At 45.8% G+C, this 24,766-nt stretch overlaps 1 protein-coding gene across 3 annotated transcripts in view; it reads right to left on the reverse strand.

Annotated features, from left to right (window-relative positions):
* LOC119649847 overlaps positions 1 to 24,766 on the reverse strand; it is a 467,192-nt gene that overhangs the window by 188,719 nt on the left and 253,707 nt on the right. For all 3 annotated transcript variants that reach the window (XM_038052203.1, XM_038052201.1, XM_038052204.1), the window contains one exon: positions 9,026 to 9,390. In XM_038052203.1, the coding sequence (XP_037908131.1) occupies positions 9,026 to 9,374 (349 nt within the window). In that variant the 5' untranslated portion in view covers positions 9,375 to 9,390. The remainder of the gene's footprint in view (positions 1 to 9,025; positions 9,391 to 24,766) is intronic.

Consider the following 24,766-nt stretch of genomic DNA (forward strand, 5'->3'; position numbering starts at 1 on the left):
AGCGTTCGGAAAGGATAAGTTGAACAACCGCCCGGTCTCCTCGCAGTCAGTGGCCGCGTCATTGCCGTCGTCATTTTGGTGAGCACATTTTCCTTGAGAATTTAGGAGTAGTACATCGAGCAACCGTGAGCACGAACGGCAGAGTTTTCCCTACTCGATCTCAAACAGGCGAAAAAAAGCGAACGCAGTGGACATCGCAAGAAGAAGTAGATAGAAAAGAACGCGCCGCGCCCAATCCAATCAAAATTCGTTGCTCCGCGTTTTGAGAAGCATTAAAACTTGAGATAAACGAACCACAAATGATGGAATTGAATGCAGACCAAGTGTGAATTAGGTGGAAAAAGAATTTGGCGACGAGTCGATAGTGGTTTGGTGTAGTTTGTCACGATAACGATCAACAACAACAGCAAACGGACGTCCCCAGCACCGCCAACGCCGCAGCTACAGCCCGACGAATTCAAACCAGCGCCGCCGTCGAGGAGGACCCCAGCTCGGCTTGAAATTATTATATATATTATTATCTCATTATCTCATATTATCTCATCTCTGTAATCATTTTAAATCCGAATCAAATACAATTGTTAGCATTAGTTGTGCACTATTCGCACTAATTGTTAATTATATTAAAAGTAAAAAGTGATAATAAAATTAAAGCCGCTGCAAGAGACGGCGTTGAGGTGTTTAGCATCGCGAGTTCTCCGTTTTCTTGGTGTTTTTTTTTTTTTTTTGGTCTGCGCTGAAGAGCGTCCGCTTCGGTCGTCGTTTTTCTCGGTTCGTGCGTGCATTTGTGGGTACGGCCTGCCGTGTCGGTGTAAATTTCACCGCGTTTCAGTATAAACTCACCGCGTCTGCATCACAAACTCGTACTTTTCGGTAAGAAAAATGTCGTTTGACAATAAAGACGCGGCAGGCCCATCGGACCCACAAGTGACCGCCCTCGCCGTACGCGTTCCTCCGTTTTGGCGGCGGAACCCCGAGCTGTGGTTCGTGCATTTGGAAGCACAGTTCCAAATGTCCGGCATCACATCGGACGCGACCCGTTTCAACTACGCGGTGGTCGGCCTGGACGAAGAGTCCATACTTCTGGTGTCCGACGTAGTGAAGTCGGCATCGTACGCTCAGATCAAGAGCGAGTTGATCAGGCGCCTGTCGGCAAGCGAGTCGGCAAAATTAGACCACTTGCTGGCGGGTTTAACGTTGGGTGATCGAACTCCCAGCCAATTGCTTCGTGAAATGAGGCAATTGGGTGGGAGCAAGATCGGCGACGACCTGATCAAGTCGCTCTGGCTGCGTCGGCTCCCGGAGGGCACCCAGGCGATCCTAGCCTGCGTCTCCGGTTCCTTGGAGGAACTAGCAGCAACGGCCGATCAGGTACAGGAGGTGTACGTTCGCCCAACCATAGCGGCCGTTCAACCACCGTTGGATGAGGTCAGCGACTTACGGCGCGAGATCGCGGCCTTAACTGCCAGCGTGGCCGAGATGCGGGCGACGTTGGACGCTCAGCGTTCGAGTGCCAGGTCGCGAGCTCGCTCACGGTCTGCCACACGAAAAGGGCGTTCGGGTAGCAGGTCGTCAAGACAGCCTGCGGACCAAGGTATTTGCTGGTATCATCGTAACTTCGGAGATAAAGCGACAAGATGTACGCTACCTTGCAAATTCGCGCCTACCACAAAAAACTAGGTCCGCGGGGGGTCTTGGCGACGGCCACCCAGAGCGCAGCGCCACGTCGCCTAACTATTTTCGACCCCCTCAGCAGGCGCAACTACCTCGTCGACACGGGTGCGGAGGTTTCGGTTCTTCCCGTACTCCAGCATCATCGACTATACCCACAACCCCTCAAACTGGCGGCAGCAAATTCCTCCCGCATCAATACATACGGGTACAGGCAAGTGGACGTGAGTCTTGGCTTGCGTAGGACGTTTCCGTGGCGTTTCATTCTGGCGGATGTCAGCTTCCCCATATTAGGCGCAGACTTCTTGTGTCACTACCAAACTAAATTCGTCGGGCCAAATGGTATCTCACGCTGACAATAACCTTTCCGTTCTTTTGGAAGACATCTCCGACTCTCGTGTTCGGACACTCCTCCAAAAGTTCAGCCAGATAACTACCGAGTGTAGTCTCTCGAAACCAGTAAAACACAATGTGCAGCACCACATAAATACTACTGGTTCCCCGATTTTCTCAAAGGTGCGTCCTCTACCACCCCAGAAACTGGCTATCGCGCGGAAAGAATTTGAACAACTTGTTCAACAGGGTATCTGCAGGCCCTCAAACAGCTGTTGGTCTTCCCCTTTACATATGGTCCCTAAGCCAAATGGCGAATGGCGTCCCTGTGGGGATTACAGAAGGCTAAACGCACAGACTGTTCCTGACCGATATCCGATTCCACTCATCCACGACTTTGCGCATCACCTCGCGAATTGCCGCATCTTTTCGACCGTGGACTTAGCCAAGGCATACCACCAAATCCCAGTAGCTCCTGAAGACATTCCAAAGACGGCAATATGCACACCCTTTGGACTCTTCGAGTTCACCCGAATGACTTTCGGATTGTGCAATGCGGCGCAAATCTTTCAAAGGTTCATTCACTCAGTCCTGCGAAACCTTGATTTCTGTTTCGTCTATTTGGATGATGTTTTGGTCGCTTCTTCTACTGAGTCTGAGCACTTAGCCCATCTCGAGTGCATTTTTCAACGTCTCCTTGAGGCCGGTTTAGTCTTAAACGTTGAGAAGTGCAAATTCCTTCAAAAACAGGTGAGATTCCTCGGCCACTCCATTTTCTCTGAAGGAATACAGCCCGACCCAGACAAGGTGCAAGCAATCACAAGCTTCCCGCGTCCAAAAGCAGTGAGGGAGTTGAGGAGGTTCTTGGGCATGCTAAACTTTTACCGTCGTTTCCTGCCCAAGGCCGCCCATCACCAGTCCGTTTTGAACGCGTACTTGTCTGGCCCCAAAACAAAAGACACACGAGAGATTGTGTGGTCTGAAGAGGCTACACTTTTGGCATTTCCTCATCAAGATGCACCCCTAGCCGTTTTTGTTGATGCCTCTGACATCGCAGTAGGTCCTGCCCTTCACCAAAAGGTGGACCAAGTTTGGCAGCCGTTGAGCTTCTTCTCGAAGCAGTTGAATCCCGCTCAACGGAACTACAGCACCTACGATCGCGAACTGCTCGCCGCATACCTGTCCATCAAATACTTCCGTTTCTCCCTAGAAGGCAGGCCGGTCACAGTGTTCACGGACCATAAGCCTCTCACGTTCGCTTTGAAACAGAAGCCCGACAAAGCGTCCCCTCGTCAGCTTCGACACCTGAGCTTCATAAGCCAGTTCACGTCAGACATCCAGCACGTGTCCGGGAAGGACAACATTGTTGCTGACGCTTTGTCTCGTGTCTCCGAAGTTAACATCCCCGCCTCACTCGATTTCTCGGCTATTGCCAAGGCGCAGGAGGATGACGCAGCACTTCAGAGCCTCAAGTCCAACCCCAAATACAAATTTCGGGAGTTGCCCATCTTCGGCTCAAACCTCTCGCTCTGCTGCGAAGACTCGGAGAAGGGACCTCGGCCATACATTCCGGCCACATTTCGCAAGGAAGTGTTCCACGCAGTTCACGACTTGGCGCACCCCGGCATCAGGACAACAAACCGGTTAGTCACCGGAAAATACTTCTGGCCCTCCATGAACAAGGATATCAATTCCTGGGCCAGAGAGTGCATCGCATGCCAGAAGTGTAAAGTCTCCAGGCATGTAAGGAAAGAAGTGGGCTCATTCCCCCGCACTACCAAGCGTTTCCACACCATACACCTCGACATAATAGGGCCTTTGCGAGACTCGCACGGTTACAAGTATTGCCTCACAATCATCGACAGGTTCACGCGGTGGCCTGAGGCAATACCTCTGAAGGACATTACGGCGCAATCTTGTGCCGAAGCCCTCTGCCGAGAGTGGATACCTCGCTTTGGCGTCCCTGCAGTGATCATCACTGACCAGGGAATGCAATTTGAGTCCACCCTTTTCTCCGAGTTAGGCAAACTCCTGGGTTTTAAACGCCAGCGGACTACTGCATACCACCCGCAGTCCAATGGGATGCTAGAACGTTGGCACCGGACGCTGAAAGTCGCCATTATGGCACGCGACGACCCGTCCTGGACTCAAGTCTTGCCTCTCGTCCTACTCGGCCTTCGTACAACCCGCCGAGAGGAATTTGCTGCCAGCCCCGCGGAGCTGGTTTACGGGGAGAACCCAAGACTCCCAAGCGATCCGGTCTTCGACAAGAGATCGGGTCTCACGGAGTCGGGGTTGGTGCGTCTGCTGAGGGACAATCTCCGACGCATCAAAGCGCCACCATCCACTCGACACTCGTCCATACCTGCTTGTTCGCCCAAGGAATTGGACACGTGCACGCACGTGCTGATCAGGACGGATGCCGTCCGGAAGCCGCTGCAGCCTCCATATGAGGGCCCGTACCGCGTTCTCGAGAGGGGAGAACATTTCTTCCAGCTCGAGATCGGTGGTCACAAAAAGGCGGTCTCTTTGTCCAGGCTGAAACCCGTGTGCGCCCCGAAGCAACGTCGTGTCCGCTTTGTGGATTAACGGCGAACGAAGTTCGGGGATCCGTCGCCGAAACCCCCTAGGTTTCGTCTGGGGGCGGAGTGATGTGGCGCGGCAGGATCTGCAGCATTCGAAATTTATTTCGGATGTTGCGGAGGCGGACGCGTAGATGGCGCTGAACTCAGAAACTCTCCACTCACTCGTTTTCAGAACGCACCAGGGGAGTGGAGAACCAGCGGTAAAAAAATGCCGTTGGTTGGGACAGTAAGGATCGCATGGAAATAAGTCGGTCTCTTCTGTATCCAACCGCGGCGCTATACACTTCGGCTCGCTCGTGACTTAAATTCAAAATAAATAAATACTTAATACTCATCCTTGGAAGTTAAATATATTGAATTTCAAAACTCAAGTATAAATAAATTCACTAACAAGAAATACTTAAGACTTCCGCGTAACCGGTACAAAGTTGGTGTATGGTCAGTCATTACGTCTTGCAGGTGAATTCATCTATTCACAACCTAGTCGCCAGGATACCAAAAAAGTTTTCATACTCGAGGATATGGCGAAAACCAACCATGTCTTCATATGTAATGATGAGCCCAAGAAGCCACTCCAGTCGCTTTTCACTGAATTTCTGACAACTCATCTTCATGTTCCAGTAATTTCGAAAGAAAGTTGGAAAAACCACATTTAAGCGGAAGTCCTCCCCTCCGATCCGTTCAGATTAAACTTGTATGCTTCACCTTTCATTTGCCGCGATAGTCCAGCTCGTCCATGTTTTCATGTTTGTGATAGCTGTTGGGGTCATATTTTACGTCATGTCGTCACGTCAAGGGTAGATGCAACTCATCAGAAGCTGCCCCTGCCCTGGCAGCAGTGTGACGCTCCTTTGTATCGATTCGCAAAGACGTCATGGGTGCGAAGAACCATATCCGTGGGAAAACCCCCAGTTTCGTGCCAGCGTAATACAGCGCAGTTCGCCGAGGAGTCAAACTAAGCAGAAATTGATTAGGGTGGCGGGAAACTGAAGGAGGTGACATTTTTCACGCGAAGAATGATTGTGGTGGCGGTTTTTCGGTTGGGTAGTTTCTGAGAATTGGTCCGTTAAAGAAGTGATCACTTTCGGCACCCGCACTCCCCATCTTTTCGCCAAATGTTGAAACTAAGAGTGCTTCAGAATCTTCGGAAAGTATTAACCGAGATCATTCATTTCATATCCCACATGACTATATTTGGTGAGCAAAAATTTACATCCCTCTTTTGCATGTATGGAGACCCTCCATGTATAGATCACCGTTCAGAAAATCACTAGAATTCAACTTTCCTTGTTTGATATCGGAAAAAAGCTGGGGATGAGCTCAGGAGGACAAAGGACTTCCTGGTAAGAAGAGCACATCTCAGAAGCTCATACCTCACTTGCAGAACTTAAGCTCTAAGACGAAGAGGAGCCTGCCAAATTTTGGTCATATGTTAGGTTGGAACAGAAAACTCTACTCTATAAAGTGGGATAAAAATGAAGTAAAGGAACACCTGCTTCTTCGGAAAAATGCCAGCAGCCAAAACTATAAGGTGAAATCCACTACACGTGCAGCTAATTCGATAATGCAGTTGACGGACTCCTTAATCTCATTCCTATCCCACAAACTAAAGTCCAAATTTGGAGCCGGAGCTGGATATCTTCTATAGACAGATATAATCCTAACGAATTTAAAACCCCACGTTGGGCGCCATTTGTAATAAACGATGATACTTGAACAGTGTGGACTGACAAAAGTCAACTGGCGTAGTCATTGCAAATATTACTAAATCTGAAGAAGTCCTTGCATTTTCTTTTTTTATTTTTGAGGATTCAGGGAGTCCCAAGACCGTATTCATTCGACAATGGACAGGGCCAATTAAAGAGGAACGTTTTTATATTTTTTTTTCATCCACGGATCTTTCTGTTTGGGTTGAGCACTTAAGTTTTTGCAAAAGGACTACCAACAGATTCGTTCGTTTGCTCAAGGCAAGATGCTGTCAACCCTGTGCCCTAGGAGCGTGTGATAGAAAGTGGCTACAGGTATTGATCACTCCGTCATAGATGGGCAAAACAGTTAATCATCTTTCCTGAACAGGTGGGCGCTTAGCACAAAAATAGGGGCCCGTGGATTGGCCAAATAGGAGAAGTGCCGCTCCAATTGGTCCTGTCCGTTGTCAAAGGACTCAGAACTCCGAGATGATATTTCTAGAATAATATCCCAGGATTTGAACGCAAATGCTTTGGAAATAGAGCGGTCCAGAATGTCATTTCTGTCATTTCTGAATGGAACAATCCCTTGGATGAATTGTTTAGGATATGGGGGCTCCTAAGTCCACATCTACATGATGTTGGAGCGGACCAAATGAGGAGCAACATGGATAAATCGAGATTTGCCTCCACGAAGTAATAAATGACATTAAGTCCTGGTTGAGGAGAGCTGGTCTATCGTTCGCAAAATATAAGAAGGAGATTCTACTTATCACAGGATAGAGGAGTAAGTAAATACCATCGGAGAATCTTCTACCAGCGGCGGCAGTTCACAAGAAATGAAGCTACCTGTGAATGGCAGAAGAGAAGGGCGAAGTAGCGTACCATTTAAGGCTGAATGCACAGTGGAGCCGCGACTAAAGCGCCGAAAACAAAGGCAAAGGACGACATGTAGAGCGCGCATAGTAGAGCGGTGAGCAAAGATCGAGAATTCAGTATTATTTGCTCGGAAACAACATGCAATTCTTGAGCAAATACGAAAGTTACCCAGTATACATAGCAAAAGCAAAAGAGCGTATAGGCGGATAAGTAGCTTAAGGACGAGGTTTACGGAACTTTCAGTGACTACCTGCTAATGGTAGGTTCAACAAGAACTATGGATGACTGGGAACAGGACGATTGCTTCGCCTGTAGTCCGTAATACAAACATTATGCCATCAGTACGCTCAGCAGCCAGTAACCGCAGTGCTTTAATAAGGAAAGGTTTGGCTACTGCGGTATGCAATGATACAAGAGGAGAAAACCAAACAAACATTTGTACTTGGCACTTTTTAAAGTAGCAATCATATAGCCACATGATCATTAACCGTAACTAGGAACTCAGCTAAGGAGGCTGAAGTTGTCTTTTTACTTGAAAAATAAGCACAGAGGCCAGCATTTTAGCTTTGAAGGAGGGGTAATCAGCGCAAAGCAAGCTGATCAAGTGACAACGGGCTCAGTGGGCTAGAAAACAAGGTGTCAAAATTCTGCGAGCCTTTCCAAGAAAATGTTCCTCAAAACACGCAGCCTGGCATGCGGTAGAGCATGGGAGAAACCTGTTGGGAATATGGAAAAAGAGGCTAACGCAGCTGCTCTGGGTAGATGAACTCTGAATGATGTATAGCGATCTTAATTAATTCCGAAACAGAGAAAAGACCATTCGTGAAAAAAAAATCAGTATAAAGGAGTCCTCGGTCAAATATCCTTTGACTTGGTGAACAAGTTTGATTCCAAGAATGTGAATCTTGGCCAAAGTGAAAAAAGGAGGGAGAGGAAGACAATCTGAATAGCCGGAAGCTTAAAACCGGCTCGAAGTCGAATGAACTAGCAAAGAACGTGAGTCATATTCAATAGATTTAGAAAGAAGACCCACAGATAAAACAGCATTCGGCTTCTGCTGGATAAATTGCTGGGATAGTAAAATAAAGTGAGAGTACGGAGGCATGAGGAGCAGGAAAATGCTAGCTTTTTCGGAAGGCAGGCCTGCGTGATGCTGACGTCGGACATTAAGAATGCCTTCAATTCGCACTAAGACTTCCCTGGTTATGATTAGGATATCGATCTATTTGACGAACTTCGTAACGTTGATAAGATCCTATAATATGACACAGATAATAGATTACAATAGTGCGTATGAACGGGGCGCGTACCATAGGGCTCTTTGCTGGGCCCTTTCTTACATCTATAAAGATATACTTGTCCTAACTGTCCCGGTGGATGGTAGCAGCAAAAAACCTTGAAAATGATTTGGTTGAAAGAAGTGGGCAAAAGAGAAGACCTTGATCATTTAACAAAGGAAGAAAAACAGGATCAACCGGACTTCATGTTACACCTACTGTATGCTTATGGTAAGGTAAACTGGAAACGAATCGCTGTCGAAGTTGATGTTCAGTATATGTGAACCAGGATAAAAAAGTAAGCACCACTTTTCCAGGGGTCAAAACCTGATCTTAGGAGGTTTTGATGGATTGTAAGGCATATCGAGATTTGCGGTCTGGGGTTGGACCGCGAGTTAATGTTTGCAGCCGTAGAGCAATTCTAGATTAAAAACCTTTCTGTGCGAAATTTTATTTAACGATTATTTTTTGGAGCCCTTGAAGAAGATACCAAATTTATGTTAATAATCTATATCAATTTTCTTCCTACTTAAATCAACATTGTTACTCATTTTTTATGGAAAATGTGAAATTAAAAAAGGTCATAACTTACCTATAGAACCATCCAACGAGTAGGCATTACGTTGCCATGCCCATGTACATAAATCACATGTTGTAAGGCCATCCGATGCCACCGATTCATCAAGGAATGGAGGTCGTGGTGGTGGCGGTACAAAACGTCCATTCCACAGCCCATTTTCACTAGCATCAAATGCTAATGGTGAATCGAATGTATCCTCTTCAATTGCATTTGACCACCAATCATCGGTTGTCACATAATCCTTAACACTACTATCTGTTGAGATGGAATCTGATCCAGCAGATACACCTAATCTATCGGTTTGGTCAGTAGTGGTGCCGAAAGAATCCGATTCAGACGGACTCGGCATCCGTGAAAACATGTTACGCCACAATTGTCTGAAATGAAAGGAAAATCAAAGTTTGAAAAAGGATTGGATAAAATTTAAATATTTGTAGATGGTCTAAATCAAATTAGAGAACTAGAATGGGGAGATTTGCTTTCGATTTCGGTTGATATTAGGTACTAGGACCCTGGAATACTGCAATGACCTAGTGACATCTTATTGGACGGCTTCTAAGTGTACTTTACCTATCGAATAGGAGCAGTTCAGAATTAGAGCAAAAATATAGAATCTAAAGGATTCCAACATCTGTTAAGTCCTAGCATTCATAAAGCTAGTTATGAGTTGCATCACCCAGTTTTTTGGGATTTAATTCGTTTCAATATTTGTTAAAGTTTTGTAGGGCAATTCGGCCACCAATCCCAATTCACTTTGCGATAGACCAACTTGTCTCTCTCATATTCGGTTATTCCTTCTGTTGGCAATAATGCTGTGCTGTGTTGGTTTTCTCTCATGTCCTTTGGCAGACAGAAGACATCCTTGACACCAGCCTATCCCGTTTCAACGTTTCAACCACTACAAGATTGTCAACAATATGGCAAAATATGTTTTCGGCGTATTTGAAAGACGAATCTTTCGTGATCTGATTAACGCTGAGGGTATTCGCCTACCAACTTAGAAGGTTGAAGCTGTCCGCAGCTACCCAAAGCTGAACATCGCCAAGAAGTTACGTAAATTTCTACGTATCATCAACATTTACAGGAGCTGCATGTCGGACTGAGATGAAATACAAGTATCACTGAGCGGCCTTCTCTCTGGCAATATCAAAGGGAATGCTAAACTTCGCTGAAGCTGAAGTGGCTTTTCACAAGGCAAAAGACGACATCACGCAAGCCACCCTATCCTCAAGCTGGAGCGTCATTTGCGCTCCTCACAGACGCCGCTATCCTCCTTTTCAAACAAGTTTTGGCATGCACAGACAGGCTACAAGCGCCTTCGATCGAGAGCTGTTTGCTGCTTACCTGGCTGTCAAGCAATTTAGACACATGCTCAAGGGACGCAGCTTAATGATTTTTATAGATCGCAAGTCACTTACCTTCGCCTTCCATAAGACAAAACTTCACCACACCTAGCTGGACATCTGGACTTCATCACCCAGTTTTCCATAGAAATTCGACACGTCGCTGGGAAGGACAACATTGTGACCTATGCGTTCTCTCGCATTGAGGAAATATCAACATCACTCGACACAACGATATGACGAGGAGCGGAAGCAACTACTTGCTTCTCCAAGTATGGTCGTTCGAATTTACTGCAATATTTCCACGCAAATTGCTCGACCATATGGACCTCGAGTTTCAGATGAGCGGCTTTCGACTTTACTCATCAGGTAGATGATCCAGGTACCAAGGCGATGGCACAGGCTGTCAGGAAATGCTTCCTCTGGCCATCCATCTAAGCCGACATTCGCGGCCTGTGGGAAGCTTTCCACGATTATCATCACACTTTGAGCTAGTACACATCGGCATAAAAGTAATACCATGCTCTAAGGGCAAACGATATTAGAGAGATTGTCTCGCTGGCCCGAAGCGTATCCGATGGCGGATCAAGAAGCTGACACTGTAGCTTGGGCACTATATAATGACTGGAGATGGCGTTTCGGCGTCTTCGAGTGACAACTGACCATGGACGACGGTTCGAATCACACGTGCTCAAATCACTTAGTCAGTTAACAGGTACGACTCATTGCCGTACAAAGCCATACCACGCTCAGGCCAACGGGCTTATAGAGCATTTACGTCGACAGTTTTATGCTGCTATCCAATACCACAAGAATGGGGCGTTGACAAGAGTATTACTAACGGCTTTTCTAGACATTTGTGTAGTGTGAGGTTTTGGAATCCACTGGCGCTGAATTTGTTTCTGGCCAACCTCTCTGGCTTCCTGGTAAACTGCTTACACCGTCGAATATCATTAACCAGGATACGGCTTCGTTCATTATCGAGGTGCGTCAACATTCTCACCAGCTCAAACCAACGATCAAGCGACTGCTTGGTGACCACAAAACGTTTATCTTAAAGCACCTTGCATCTATGAAACATGTCTTCCTAACATACGACACCGTCAAACATGCTATGGAAGCACCGTATGCTGATCTTGTCCTGATCATCAACCGCTGAGAGAAGACGTTCCTCGTCAACATTTACGGCAGCCAGGCAAACATCTCTTTCAACCGTTTAAAGCTTACCCATATATTTGAGGAGAAGCAAGATGTTGAGCGACGACCCACCGATGGCGACACTGCAGCAATCAGCTTTGCAAGGCAAAGTAGATCGTTTTCCGAAGGCACTTAAGCCGGTTTTGCGTTATTTATTGTGACGAAAATAAGTCAATCTCGGCAGAGCTCCTTTTAGCCGAGACAAGACTAATTAAAATTGGTGCTCGCCTCGCACCCAGAGTTCACCGTTCAGGCCACATCTTAACCCTTCATTAAGCCCCCAGCACGTTAGTCGCAACATGGCTTGGAGTGGAACTTTTTTTGGGGTAGGGTAGGTGGATTCGTGTAAGCAATGGTAATGGCATGCCGTCGGACTACCAACTTAATATCTCCCCGCCGTCACAGAGCAACCCTGGAACCGTTCGTCATAATATTTCGAGCAAGCCCTCGAGCTCCCTTGTATTGGGCAGTCTTCAAATTGAGGAGAGGAGGAAGGACATTGTTATTTTTGGGAACCCGCGCCATCCTGCCTCTGTGTTGGTCGAGATCGGAACATGTCTCCACCTATCAGCGCTCCTCAGTATCTTCCCGGCAATGTTGTCTGTGTTCGTACGTTACAATGTTGTTGACGAATCCCATTCCACCCCCATAAGAAAAAATATGTGGTACTCGTCATCGATAACTCCATTGCAAAACACACAGCCAGGAGATTGTGCCTCCCTAATCTTGAGCAGGTAAAACTAAAAACGCCTACTTAAGAGCTGGGTAAGGAAACACTCAGCCTCACCATGCTTCCGATTGAACCACGTGGCTAAGTTGTCAATAAGCCGCGCAGCCCATCTGCCTTTTGTGTTATTTTGCCAAGAGAGTTGCCACTTATTTAATGTACGTCTCCATTTTCCACTAGGAACCACTCCCTTGACTCTTCTTTCATTTCATTTTTGATCAGGATGACTATTTCGGTTTTACACAGTGCATCCCATCCGCTTACCGCCACCAATATCAGTGCGTCCAGTATCAAGCATCGCAACATCATCTACATAAACGACCAGACGTGACTCTTCTGGAATGTCGTCTCTAAGAAGGCACTAGGATGAGTCTTTGTCCTACTCCCGAGGTTACCTCCATCTTTCTCCGACCCTCTAGCAGCTCATAGACTAAAGGGAGGTTCCTCAGATAATCCCTTAATATTTGTAAGGGATAGCTCGTTGCAAGGAAAATATTGTCTAGTGTGCCTAGAAGCAAGCTTTTAATGCACCGAACATGTACCTTTGTACCTTTGAAGGTATACCATCGAGCGTCTTTTTGTTTTCATAGAGATGATTGACTCTTTCAACTCTTTTATCGAGATAAGTAAGCAGTGCTGTTGTCATCATCGTACGAACTGTACGGGATGCGCAGGGAATTATGCCTGTGCAATGCGATCCATCTGCCCGGCTTCAAGTGAACAGTGTTCCCGCAGATCCCTGATTTTTTGGGTAACCAGTTTGTAACCGAGTTCTCCTTGACTTCATCGATCGGGTCCTGCCCGCAGCGAGTTTTACTCCTGTTTATTGCGCTGTGGATTTGTCTTTTGCCTAATCTGTACTCTATCCTTTCCAATGACTAAAGGGGGATTGGGATGATCAAACGACCATCAGGAGTAATCGAAGACGACCTAAAGGGAAGAGCTATCCCAAAAACCTATCAAAAAAAAAACAAAAAACAGTTGACGAAATTGACCATGAAGGTTTGTCCGTAAATATTCAAGCTTCATCGATGTGTTCCGTCGGCAAGTGCTTACACGCCTTCCATTTTTGGGGTGGTTCTTCCCTCTAAGTCTTCTGATCATCCCCATTCCACTTCCGTCATTACAAATTGTGGTACATGCCTCCTCTCGGTCGTTTAAACGTTATGTGCAGCGGTGGAGTTCGTGACACTCTTTCCAGAGTTTTTCAATTTTCGCCGTACATAGAAGACTTGCCACCTTTCGATAAATTCTTGGGCATGGAAGCTCTGCAGGCGATATCAGGTTCATAACTGAATTAACGACGGTGCCAGCTGCAGCACCACCATTCTCAGGAGTGCTTTTCAGGATGGCCGCATCTGTTCCAAGAATATCGACAAATTTTTCCGTGTTCATTTTTGCGACGTTCTGCGTACAGAAAGAGCACCGCGAGCGGTTGTGCAAGTCATTTCAAAGGCGACGTGTTGATGGTCGCTTGCCGAAAAGTTTTCCAAAACTTGCCATCCGTTCACCAGCGACACTAGTTATTTCGACATGAAGGCTACATAAGAAATGCTTACCTCGCGACCTGGGCCTCGGAACGTTGATATGGATCGGATGTGTAAAACTACTAGTCACCGTCATTTAGAGAATTCATTTTTTTCTGGTCTTGAGCTGAGCTATGCTCCATTCAAGCGCCCTGGTATTGAAGTCATCCTCGACCAGGATCCGCCCTCCGTGCCGAAGATAGCGTCCTCCGAAGCATCAAGCCTGCGTCGAAAGTTCGGTATCGTCTCATTTGGTGGTGTGAGATAGACATTGGAAAACGTTAGGCCTAAACACCGGATTCAGGCAAAGCCGTCTCCTCGGCTTTGAGAAGAACCTCAAGGTGGGTTCCGTCGCGGTTCCAGATGGCAGCGGTACCTGATATGTCGGGGTACCATGTAGCTGGGTCTTTCTTTCGGTACTGTTCATTGATGACCACTAGATCAGCTTTGATTTCCGCAGCGAACTGCGCTAGCAGTGAAATCGCACTCTGGTGCATATTGACCTGTAGGTTGTGAATCATACTTACCGCGTCCTAGCTCTTTCCAGTGCTGCTTTGAAGACTGGATACTACCCGGAGCCGGCAGTGTGCGCAACACTCACATCAGACGCGCCACGATCCCTGCATAGAGCGTAACTCGCCCTTTCGTAGCAGATGTTCGCTTTATGGACTACCTGGCCGTATGTGCGGCATGTTGTCCGCCTGTAATGTCCAAGACGAGTTCCACACTTGTGCTCATAATCTAAACATCTGTAACATTTGGTTTGAGCGGCCCGGATTCGTATCCTACATATTACGAAACCAATTCTGACTTTCTCGCTGTTAAAAAGCTTCATCGCGTATTGCTCAGAGAGAGAGTTATTAGTTAGAGAGGGTGTCAAGTCTACTCTGAAAGGTGAAATTGCAAGGATTCACGCAACCGAGTGGAGAAATTTGGACTCTTGCCGGCAAGCGAAAATCCTTGTGAAGGAGCCTAGGGCCACTAGAGCGGCATTTTTGTTGTCCCTTAAGAAGTGGGACATGAAAACCCTAGTAGGGCTTTCGACGGGACACTGCCCCTTAAACTACCATATGGAAAAGATTGGGGTAGTGGTTTCGGCTGTGTGCAGCCAATGTGAGGAGGAGGAGGAAACTGCCCTGCACTTTTTGTGCAGCTGCCCGGCATCCTCAGATCTCAGACGAAGACACCTTGGCAAGGTTTTCTTCAATGAAGAATCTGCACACTCTCTGCCTCTTGAGAATGTTCTCAGATTCGCTAAAGCCTGCGAACACCGTAGGCGGGAAGCCATTGAATAGGCAACTTACGGGGATAGTACAATGGGCCTAATAATGGCCTGAGTGCTCGGAGCTGCGGCTCCCCCTATTTAACTAAACTGACTAAACTAACTAGAGAGGGTGTTATCAATCCGGGCATTGGTATCCTCCGGACATTCATGTTTGATGGCCTGTTCTACTTCGTCCTTTTCTGTGTGGCAGTCAACATCTCAGATTTCCAGAGAGCACGTTGATTCTAGGGTAGAAACATAAATTTTCTGCACCAGTAGCCCCTTGACTTCTTCACAGAACGTACCTTCATACTCGTATGTTGTCCACGGGTCAAATTCGACGAGGACTCCACCATCCTTCGTTTTCCGAATGGAAGGAACTTTTTCTCTGCTATCTTCGAGCTTGGTTCTAAAACGGATTTCGCTGAGAATTTCCGCAAAGGTCTTGCCTTCCCTCGGCTTGCTGCTTAGTTTCAGGTATCACCTCTGGTAACCTAGATAATCTTCCTTAATGGGAGGGACTTACTTTGTATGTTCAGGAATCTGGAGCGATTTTAGAAACGCCTACATCTTTGCTTGTTTATCTATAATATCTATTCAATCCACAAAATTTATGCAGACCATAAAACCCAGGAGCTTGCCTGACTTTTCATTTTCGCTTTTTACAATATTCCTTAGACCAAAAACCTATGTTTAACTTTGATTATGTCTCGTGTAACCAACTGAATAAATATCTTTAAGATACATCTGAAACCAATCGAACAAAAGAAATCCCACACCATTCCAAATGTTCTCGTCGATTACCATCATCTAATCCTGTTTGGGCGAGCTTCTGAGGTTCATTAATCTCTCTTGAGAACAAACATAAATTCAATCTTATCACAATTAAAATTCCATTCAATTTCGTCACATTTATCATTACCAGTTATTCCATATAGTCACGGCAAAAAAAAAGTATCTTTTATCTTCTCTGCTAAATTCCTGGTAAAGCACCGACATCAGTTGAATAAATACTCCAAGAGCATCAATCAAAGTGACAATTTTTCTATATCACATAAAAGATTTCTCGCATAAAAATTTGTTTCCTTAGCGATAAATCTAAAAATTCATTAAAATAATCGAATCTTTATCGATAGATGCATCCCACATTGGTGATGAGTGTTTTATAGAAAAATATTGATATGACCCATGGCGGTATCAGTTTCAGCATGAACTTCACAATGGACAAAGTTTATTATTTTGTTGAGATCATAAATGTCGCGTTTAATGTTTAAATCATTCATGTTTCGATGTTTATTGAACCTAAGAGAATGGCGGCCTCAGATTCATATGAAAACGGTCGCGGGTTACGCGGATCGTTTTGATGTTAAGTGATCATGGGGCGAGTGATTGTGTTTATTGATTTAAGGAGTGTCAGCCAGATCTTCATGCATGGGAAGATTGAAGATATTCTACCGGCAAGATAGTGACGACTTGTTGCGTTTACCGATTCTAGATACATTGAAAATATCGCGATTTTCCATCAGCCTAGGAGGAAAAATCTACTAAACTTTGATTGCTATTTGAGGATTGCTATTAAAGAGGAATAAATCTTCATGAAACATTATCTATTAACAGCCAATCAACTAATTGCCAATAATGAATGAAAGGAAATTGTTGGGATTTTCTCCCAGTACTAGATCTCAGAAGACTGATGAGAAAAGTCTCGGAAGCTGCTGGAATTATCCCGCTGTTTACTGACGTTGTTTTTTAGCATTTTCCCGACTATGAAGGTGAGTTCGCAACAACACTTAATGCCATACAATTAAAAGCACGACAAAGTTCTTAATTTCTTCCCATGAAATTTCAGTTCTATCTTTTTAGCGTTTTTCACGGCAATTCCGAGGAAACTGTATTTTGAATGGCAGGAAAAGTGTTTGCTTTCTCTAATGGATGTAAGCGAGTCAACATTCAGATATAATTAAAATCTCCTAAATTTCAATATTATCAAAAGTATGACGGCAAAGTGGATGGCAGTGATGATGAGATGAGATGAGCTTATTTAAAGTTCAAGGATAATGAATGTGAAGGAAATCGGAAATTAGAGAAGATTTTCCAGTTTCCAAGATAATTTGAAAGCTTTCATCGAGTTTTATTTACACTAAATATCTCTGAAAATGTATTTGGGTTGCACTTGAAGTTGAAGGGCAAGGAAAATGGATAAGTTATTCAAGAAAGTTTTTAGGACCAGTGCCAATGGTTCGCAGTGTAGGATGATTCCGCTCCTCGTTCCCAATTACTTTTGGGTAGTTTCACAGCAAAAGTGAGCTAATGTAAATCAAATTGAATCATTTCTTCAGAAACTTTATTTGAAGAAAATTAAACGAAACTTGAATGTGACATAATTCAATTTATATGGAACATGAAAGAGATTGAAAAAAAAAGATATTGGAATACTTAATGAAAAGAGATTTCGGTGTCACGTTAACTGTAAATGTGCCTGTGCCTTATTTTTAGTTACTCTTCTTGGAACATTTCTATGACCTGAACTCAGCATCTGATCGCCTTGATGATACTGGTCAACTATGTATATCCTTCTTTGATCTGACCCCCTCCAATTTGTCCCCCATTCACCATTCAAACGCACCTTTTGACTTCAGAAGAATTCGAATAAAAGTCAAAGTTTAAGTTTGATTTCAGTAAAGAAGGACAAATATGAACAACGTCTTATAAATGTGAGACTCCTTATCCTAAGGTTTAGTCTGAAGTGCCCCGCCGACACGTGTTTGCACGCTTTTGATTTGGCCAGGCTGGGGAATGTGAGTTAGAATCGGAAAAAAAGGAAGTAAGTGTTGGCTCGTCAGCGTGCGTGCAACCTGACAGATTCGAGATGTCAGATTTTCCACCCTATTTCTTCTGGCCATAACATCTCTTGAAAAGGATGACCTGGGTAGAATGACAGGGAAATTGGTTCTCCGATGTGGCTGTGTGTGACTCGCAAAGGGACTCGTTTTTTCAACTTCCGGTCCGTTTCGATCCATCCGAACAATGTTCATCGAATCCCACCAATCTTTCACCTCTTCGTGAAGTTATCTCTCAATAAAATCTCGTGAATTCGATCCACTTCCTTCACTTTCAAGTGTGATTTCTCGCGGTCAAAATCCTCCTCCTGGTTTGTCAGCACAAAGAACAGCACAACTGTCAACCCACATTCACTTCCAGCAAGTTCGAAGTCTGAGTCAAAAATCATCTTCTCTGCCCATTAGCTGTCTCTCGATCAGCCAGAGAGATCAGAGTTCATATTGACAGCAACATGTGCAGCAGTGTTGACAGATGCAGCAAATCGATCCAACCGGTCATGGTCGATTCGCCCGAAGGTATTCAATAATGCGCAATATGCAGTGTTCAAGGTAAGTGCATATATATCCATTATCACATGCGCCACTTAGATGTAACATTTCGACCGCATGTAGTCCTAACCCCACCACCTGACTACAACTGATTAAATCTGCTTATCGCGAAGGTATCTCCTCTTCTGATCCTATAGGACGTGGCACGCCGGACTACCTCCCAACAATACCTAAATGTCATCAGTCTAAACCGTGCAACATACAGGAAGACACGCTGATAAGTGTAAAGAAATTTCCTGCCCTGCACCGTCACTGCAAAATCATATAACAAAAGGGAAACATATGTAGAATACGCAAGAAAGAGTTCCACATAGGTGTAGCATCGCTGCTAATTAGGTCCTATTCATACTTCATCACTCGTTTCAACATACACCAATTCAGTGATATACGTCCTGAGCTCGATCAGGTGTAGGCGCAAGCATGTGCGTTCCACGATTGTGACTCCCAAGTACCTGCCTGGCTTCCAGTATTTTAGATTCCCTCTGCTCAACTTTACAAGAGCTAAGAGCCGGGAGAAGATGCATTGCCTTGTATCACCAAGGATTACTCCTAGCCTTTTCTGGTGACCTCAGGAGCACAAGAGCCCTATCAATCTTCCAGAAGGAAGGGAAACATCTCTCCCTTACGCAACGATCATACAGACCCATCTGGCACATTTCGTCAGTCATCCCATTCTTGACAGGTGACTTCCAAGGCTTGATCCTTGCCATGCTCTCCTTAATGTCGCGATCGTCAGGAGACACAGAAGGCTTGGGTCAAGGAAACTGTTCACCCCGTAAGCCACAAGTACTATCACTCCATGTCAGCATAGGCTCTCCGTTCATATAAATTCCGATAATGTCGTTATTTGGTTTGCCTTTTGCATATTTTTTTTTACTACACCGAGATGTTAAAAAATTTTGGAAAGACAAATTCATTCCAGCTCTCCCGTGTGAACGTCAAAGCTGGGATGGATGTAGGGTAGGACTCCAACCCACTAAAAAATCACCTCCATTTCTTTCCTGGCTTTGCTCCATGGGACCACCATTTGGGCATTACTGCGCGGGGCAGATTTGCCTTCCGTAGGCCGTCTTGTTTTCAACTCTGCAGCCTTCCGCTTCTTTGCTTCCTTCAGCAGCTCCATTCTGTCTTTATGATATAGCCTCTCCATTTCCTTGTACTCTTCTTGCGCGCTTCTCTCAGGAGTTGGGTTTGTATCCGCACAATTGTGCGGATGACCGACACGTCCAGTTTCCCTTCGACCTGAGCATTTCCTGGATTAAGTTTTGGGGGCTCACGCCGACTCCCAGGGTCCCGCTCAGGCTTCTTCTCTCCTCCCGGAATCTCGGGCACTCAAACAGCACATGCTGGGATCCCATGACATCTGTAACAGTTCGGGGAAACATCCACACCGATACCATGCAGATATATTCAGTAGCAACTACCGTGTCCAGTCAGAAAATACGTGAGGTGATAGTCCACCTCCTCGTGTTGTCAAGCCATTCCCTAATATCAGAAATAAGCTTGTATATCCACTGACCTTTCGACGACTCGTCCCACCGTCGTTGCCAGGGTCTATGCGATTCCTCGGTCACCGTTCTACACTACTACACTGTTTTGGCCTACCTACGTTCGACATCAAACCGGTAAAGACCGTAGTGGCCTTTGCAGTTTTTTCACAGGCTTACGATATATACCCTTTGGAACTCAGTCTGGCATCGAGAGTCACGCCAAGGTATTTGATGATCGGCTTTGAGATGATCATATGGCTTCCGACCCACAAACTGCTCGTATTCCTTTTGCGACGATTTGCAAAGAGGATTGCCTCCGTATTTTTCTTCGCTAGGTTCAGTGCGGCCCCCTAAGACAGCGCCTTACATCTATGACCGTCTCGGTCGCGTGAACCTCCACATCCCCCGGGAGTTTTGTAATGATCACTATGGCCAAGTCATTTGCAAAACCGACTAACGTAGCCTTCTCTGCTACGGGAAGCAAGAGCATCTCGTTATACATCACGTTCCAGCCTTGTGGTACTCTCGCTATGGTTATCTATCCATTGGGTCCGTCGTCCGTCCCGTACCAGAGAGGTTTGTCCGACAGGTAACTCTCGATTAACCAAGTAACCAGGTGCATTAATTCTGGCCAATCACTCGTTAATGCGGCCCCAGTCGGCGGCGTTGAATGCATTTTTTTACATCCACCGCCACCACGGCACATCACTTGCCAGAAAGCATTGCCTCTCGAGCCAAGTCTACTACTCTTCCCACCGCGTCAACAGTAGAACGAGTTTTCCGGAACCCATATTTTTCATTCGCAAGACCATTCCCGGCTTCTACGATAGGGAGCAATCAATTGTAGATGATACGCACGAACATCTTCTCCATGGTGTCCAATAAAGAGATAGGCCGATAAGATGCTGGGTCCCCCGGTTTGGCGAAGAACACCAATTTTTGCCTCTTCCATTTTGGAGGAAATACGCCTTCCTCCACGACCGTATGATATTTATAAACCAATCGGGCGTGGTCCCCACCACCAGCTTTGGCGCTTTATTAGAGGTGCTATCCAAACCTGAAGTGTTGCTATCGCTGATCCTTCCGCAGACCTCCCAAAGTTCCTCCTCAGTAACGTGAGGTATTACATCCACCTCGGATTAAGCCTCCGTTTGATATCTGCTTCCCGTATGGTGGGGAAAGAGCGTCGTTACAATTTTTCGTAGAAGGCGTGGACAGGTCACTTGGAATTACCTTTGCCCCTGCAACTTTTTCATAATCAGCCTGTAGGCTATACGCCAGGAGTTCATGTTGGTATCCACACACAGTCACCTAAAGCAAACTCTTTTGCTCCTGCGAATGACGTCCTTTATTCTGCCACGCAACGTCCTATAATCCCGTTCAGATCGCTGGAATTGCCTTCTTGCTCGATGGCATGCCGATCTTAGCTCCGCGATTCCGCTATTCCACCAATAGCAGCGTCGCATGCCTCGATCACCCATCGCGTGAATCTCGATGCCATTTCGGTCGTCGTGCATTCAGGTCGTCATGACCCGCCAGAGCTTCAGAGAACGTATCCTGCTCGAATGCGCTTGTTGTCCAGTCTGACATCCCTACTCGCTTTTGGCGAGCATTTAACCCGCCACTTGGCCCATCAGCGATTTTAATAAAGATCGCCTGGTGGTCCCAGTGGGTGTGATGCTCATTGAAATACCAGGTGGTTCCCCTCGTCAATGGGGTGCTCCCGTACGTGAAGTTGACGATAGAGCCCAGGGCTCTCCTTCTGAACGTAAATGAGTTCCCAACGTTGCCAAGTACAACATGCAACTCGGCAAATGCCTCGAGCGGGATACGTCCTCTCTCGTTTGTCCTTCTCTCCCTTGTCTCATCAGCCTATCTTCACTCTGCCCGCCGCTAGTATTTTGAATTCTGTCTCTGCTGGCAGGCTGATAACTCCGGTCCTTGTTCCCCATAAGCCTTTCGCATCGATTTGACTGCCGACACCTGCAGTCCCGAAAGCTCGAACACCTTTTTCAGTGCTGTGCGGACATCCTCCTTCGTGGTAACCTCATCGATGTCCTTGCACTTGATAGTTAACTCCTGCCATCTGTCGCTTACTTCAACCTGCTGGCCAAGGGATTTTTCCACCTGACCGAAGAATTCCGCCACTGTTTTGTTATTAGACTTCTTTAGCTCCGGCATAAGGTCTCTCTTGTGTGACCACCTAATGTGGTTGACGCTGTTTCCTAGATTCCTAAGCTCTTTGTACGATTGAACTTGCTTAAAAATGTCGGCATAAGTTGCTTCTCCCGTTTTGGAAATGACGATTACTTCTGGCTGTATCCTCCTCCTCTCCCTCATCTTCTTGGAGACAACCTTGCTCCATGCCTCCGTGCCTCGCACTTCACGCTCTGCCTTATTTGCAGGCATCACAGCTACCGTCTTTTCTTTAATATCTTTGGCTGTTTTCAATGCCTGCTCGGGTTTATTTGGAGAAGGGCGTTTCATTCTTTCGGCGATCTGTTAGGGTCCAGGTATTTCACCCATCCCCTCGCGGTTTCTTTTTCTAGCGTCCTCGCCGAGTAACCTTGGCAGAGGAGGTTTCACTTGTGTCGCCTGGGTGACTTTCTTGCCTGGTTTGCACGCTCCTTTCTTCTCCTGGGTTCTGCCATACGCCATTCCGATACCTTTGATCATAGCCCTAATATTTTGGTGTATGTTCTTTCTATCCTTTATGGACTCACAGAGTTCAATTATTTTCTCACCAAGTGCGGCAAATGCCGCTCCCGGGTTGTCGTTCGCTCGCTGACATTCGTCACACCCATCATCTGGTATCAAAATCACATCGTTGGGCTTGGCTTCCTTAAATTTCTCCGTCATTGTCTGATAAACACCTCGTCCCTCTAGCGATCTCGCTTGACTAAGGAGCACTGAATTCCTTCTGAAAGGATCCAGTATCGAATTTGTCCCCTCCTGGACACCTGGATCCGAGGCAGTACGGTCGCCGGTCATCGTCGGGGCCCTCGTATCACCCATGCGAAGAGAAATATGGACGTCCCGCTGACACGTACGGCTGGGAAGGCCGCTTACAAAATGATACAGCTGGTTGCCGTGCTATCTTGTATCAGTAACGAATTGCATATCTAGTAGATCCTTCCCCAAATGTCTTCGGTATGTTTACCAATGAGTCTTCTTCCTGCGACTGCTTCTAAACAGAGGTTCTCATAAGTGGCGATATCACAGGAGACGAATACGACATTTTTTCATCAACCGGTTGCAAACTCTGAATCTAATGACAAAGGTGCGATGGTCGACTTGGGTGCACCAGCTTCTCGACCTCTTTCCCCAGTTTGGAGTCCCGGTTCGTCATGGATATTTGTGTTCGTTATTGTGCTGACCCGTGTGAATAGAAAGAGCGGCGAACATGTGGAGGAAAGACCACCTTCAGTTTTTGAAAATGCAACTGTAAAGGGTACTAAAGCCGATAGTCAAAGATGCGATTGCTATGTTTATGTTCCCGTTCTTATTATATATCTACATATTATCTATCTTTTTCGTGCCGACAATGAAACTTCTTCTCTATGAGAGACACCAAACATCTTTCATCTTCTCTAATCGCTAAAATTCATAAATCTGTTCCAATTTTTCCACGACCAACAATTCTTTATGTATCTTTCAAAACCCTCCCCCAGTAAGCATCTTTAATACCTTCAAGATTCAGATTCTTTATGATCTTAACAAACTTTTCATGATCCAACCTACTTATGGCGCTGTTGTGGTAGTAGACCCTTCTCGGAGTTGCATTCAGGTCGGTGGTATCTTCGCATCGGATCGCATCTGATGTCGAGAAAACAAACCTACACAGAAATTAATTAAATTTTCTCAGTTATTTATTCCTACCTGTCATGGATGCTAAAAATATAATTTTTCAATTGATCGTTTTGAGATGTTATACGAGGTCTTGCTTTTATCGTGATTTGGTGGAGGAGTGTGAGGGAGGAGAGTTACTGGTGTTGTTTGGTTAGCGTTTCAGAAAGTTAGAACCAGCGATTTGGAATATCTGAAGAAGGGTCCTGGATATGAGGTTATTAGAAGAATATTCCGGAATTTACATTGTCCTACATAATGGGAAAAGTGCGGTAGAAGTTAACCCCCTTCATGAGTGTGGAGGTTGTGTAAAGTGGATGGAAAATGGACAAACCTTGTTCTAGAACGAACTCTTCTCCTCAGATAAATGACGGAATTAGATTGAAACGTATACTTTTTGTAACCGCCATCAACCGCAAGAGGATCATGTCCACTAACCATGAAACTGCTGAGCGATTCGGTGCTATAAAAACCGAGTGCAGCACAAAAACCAAGCATGGCATCCTTATCGAAAATGTAAATCATTTCCTCTGCGGCAGCTTCGCAGTAGCACTCCAAGATCTCTTGGAATTGCAATGTTTTTTCACATGAAACGGTTACAAAAGATGCACCAATTGTACACGATGATTGCGTCAGAGCTGGAGACAGGCTGAGTAGCAAACAAGAGTGTCTAAATTGTTTTTTGCTCCGTTTAGTGCCAATGCTAGTGGAGTAGTGAGGCAAAAAGATAAACCTCTGTCTTGATATCTTCGATCAACGCCCCCTCAACGTTCCATACGCAAACGAAATCCGCTACCAATGTGTATCTGCAACTCTTGTTTGCCAAGCCCAAGACAAACTGGGAATCTTCTTGGCACTGCCACTTACACGTCAACTGCTTTTCCGCCCGTTGAACAACACAAAACTCCGGCATTGTGTTGGTATGCTAATCAATTTGGTGGCCTAATGACTGTCATCGATAGACATCTTGA

Source organism: Hermetia illucens, chromosome 2 (genome assembly GCF_905115235.1).
Source record: "Hermetia illucens chromosome 2, iHerIll2.2.curated.20191125, whole genome shotgun sequence".
Taxonomy (NCBI): domain Eukaryota; kingdom Metazoa; phylum Arthropoda; class Insecta; order Diptera; family Stratiomyidae; genus Hermetia; species Hermetia illucens.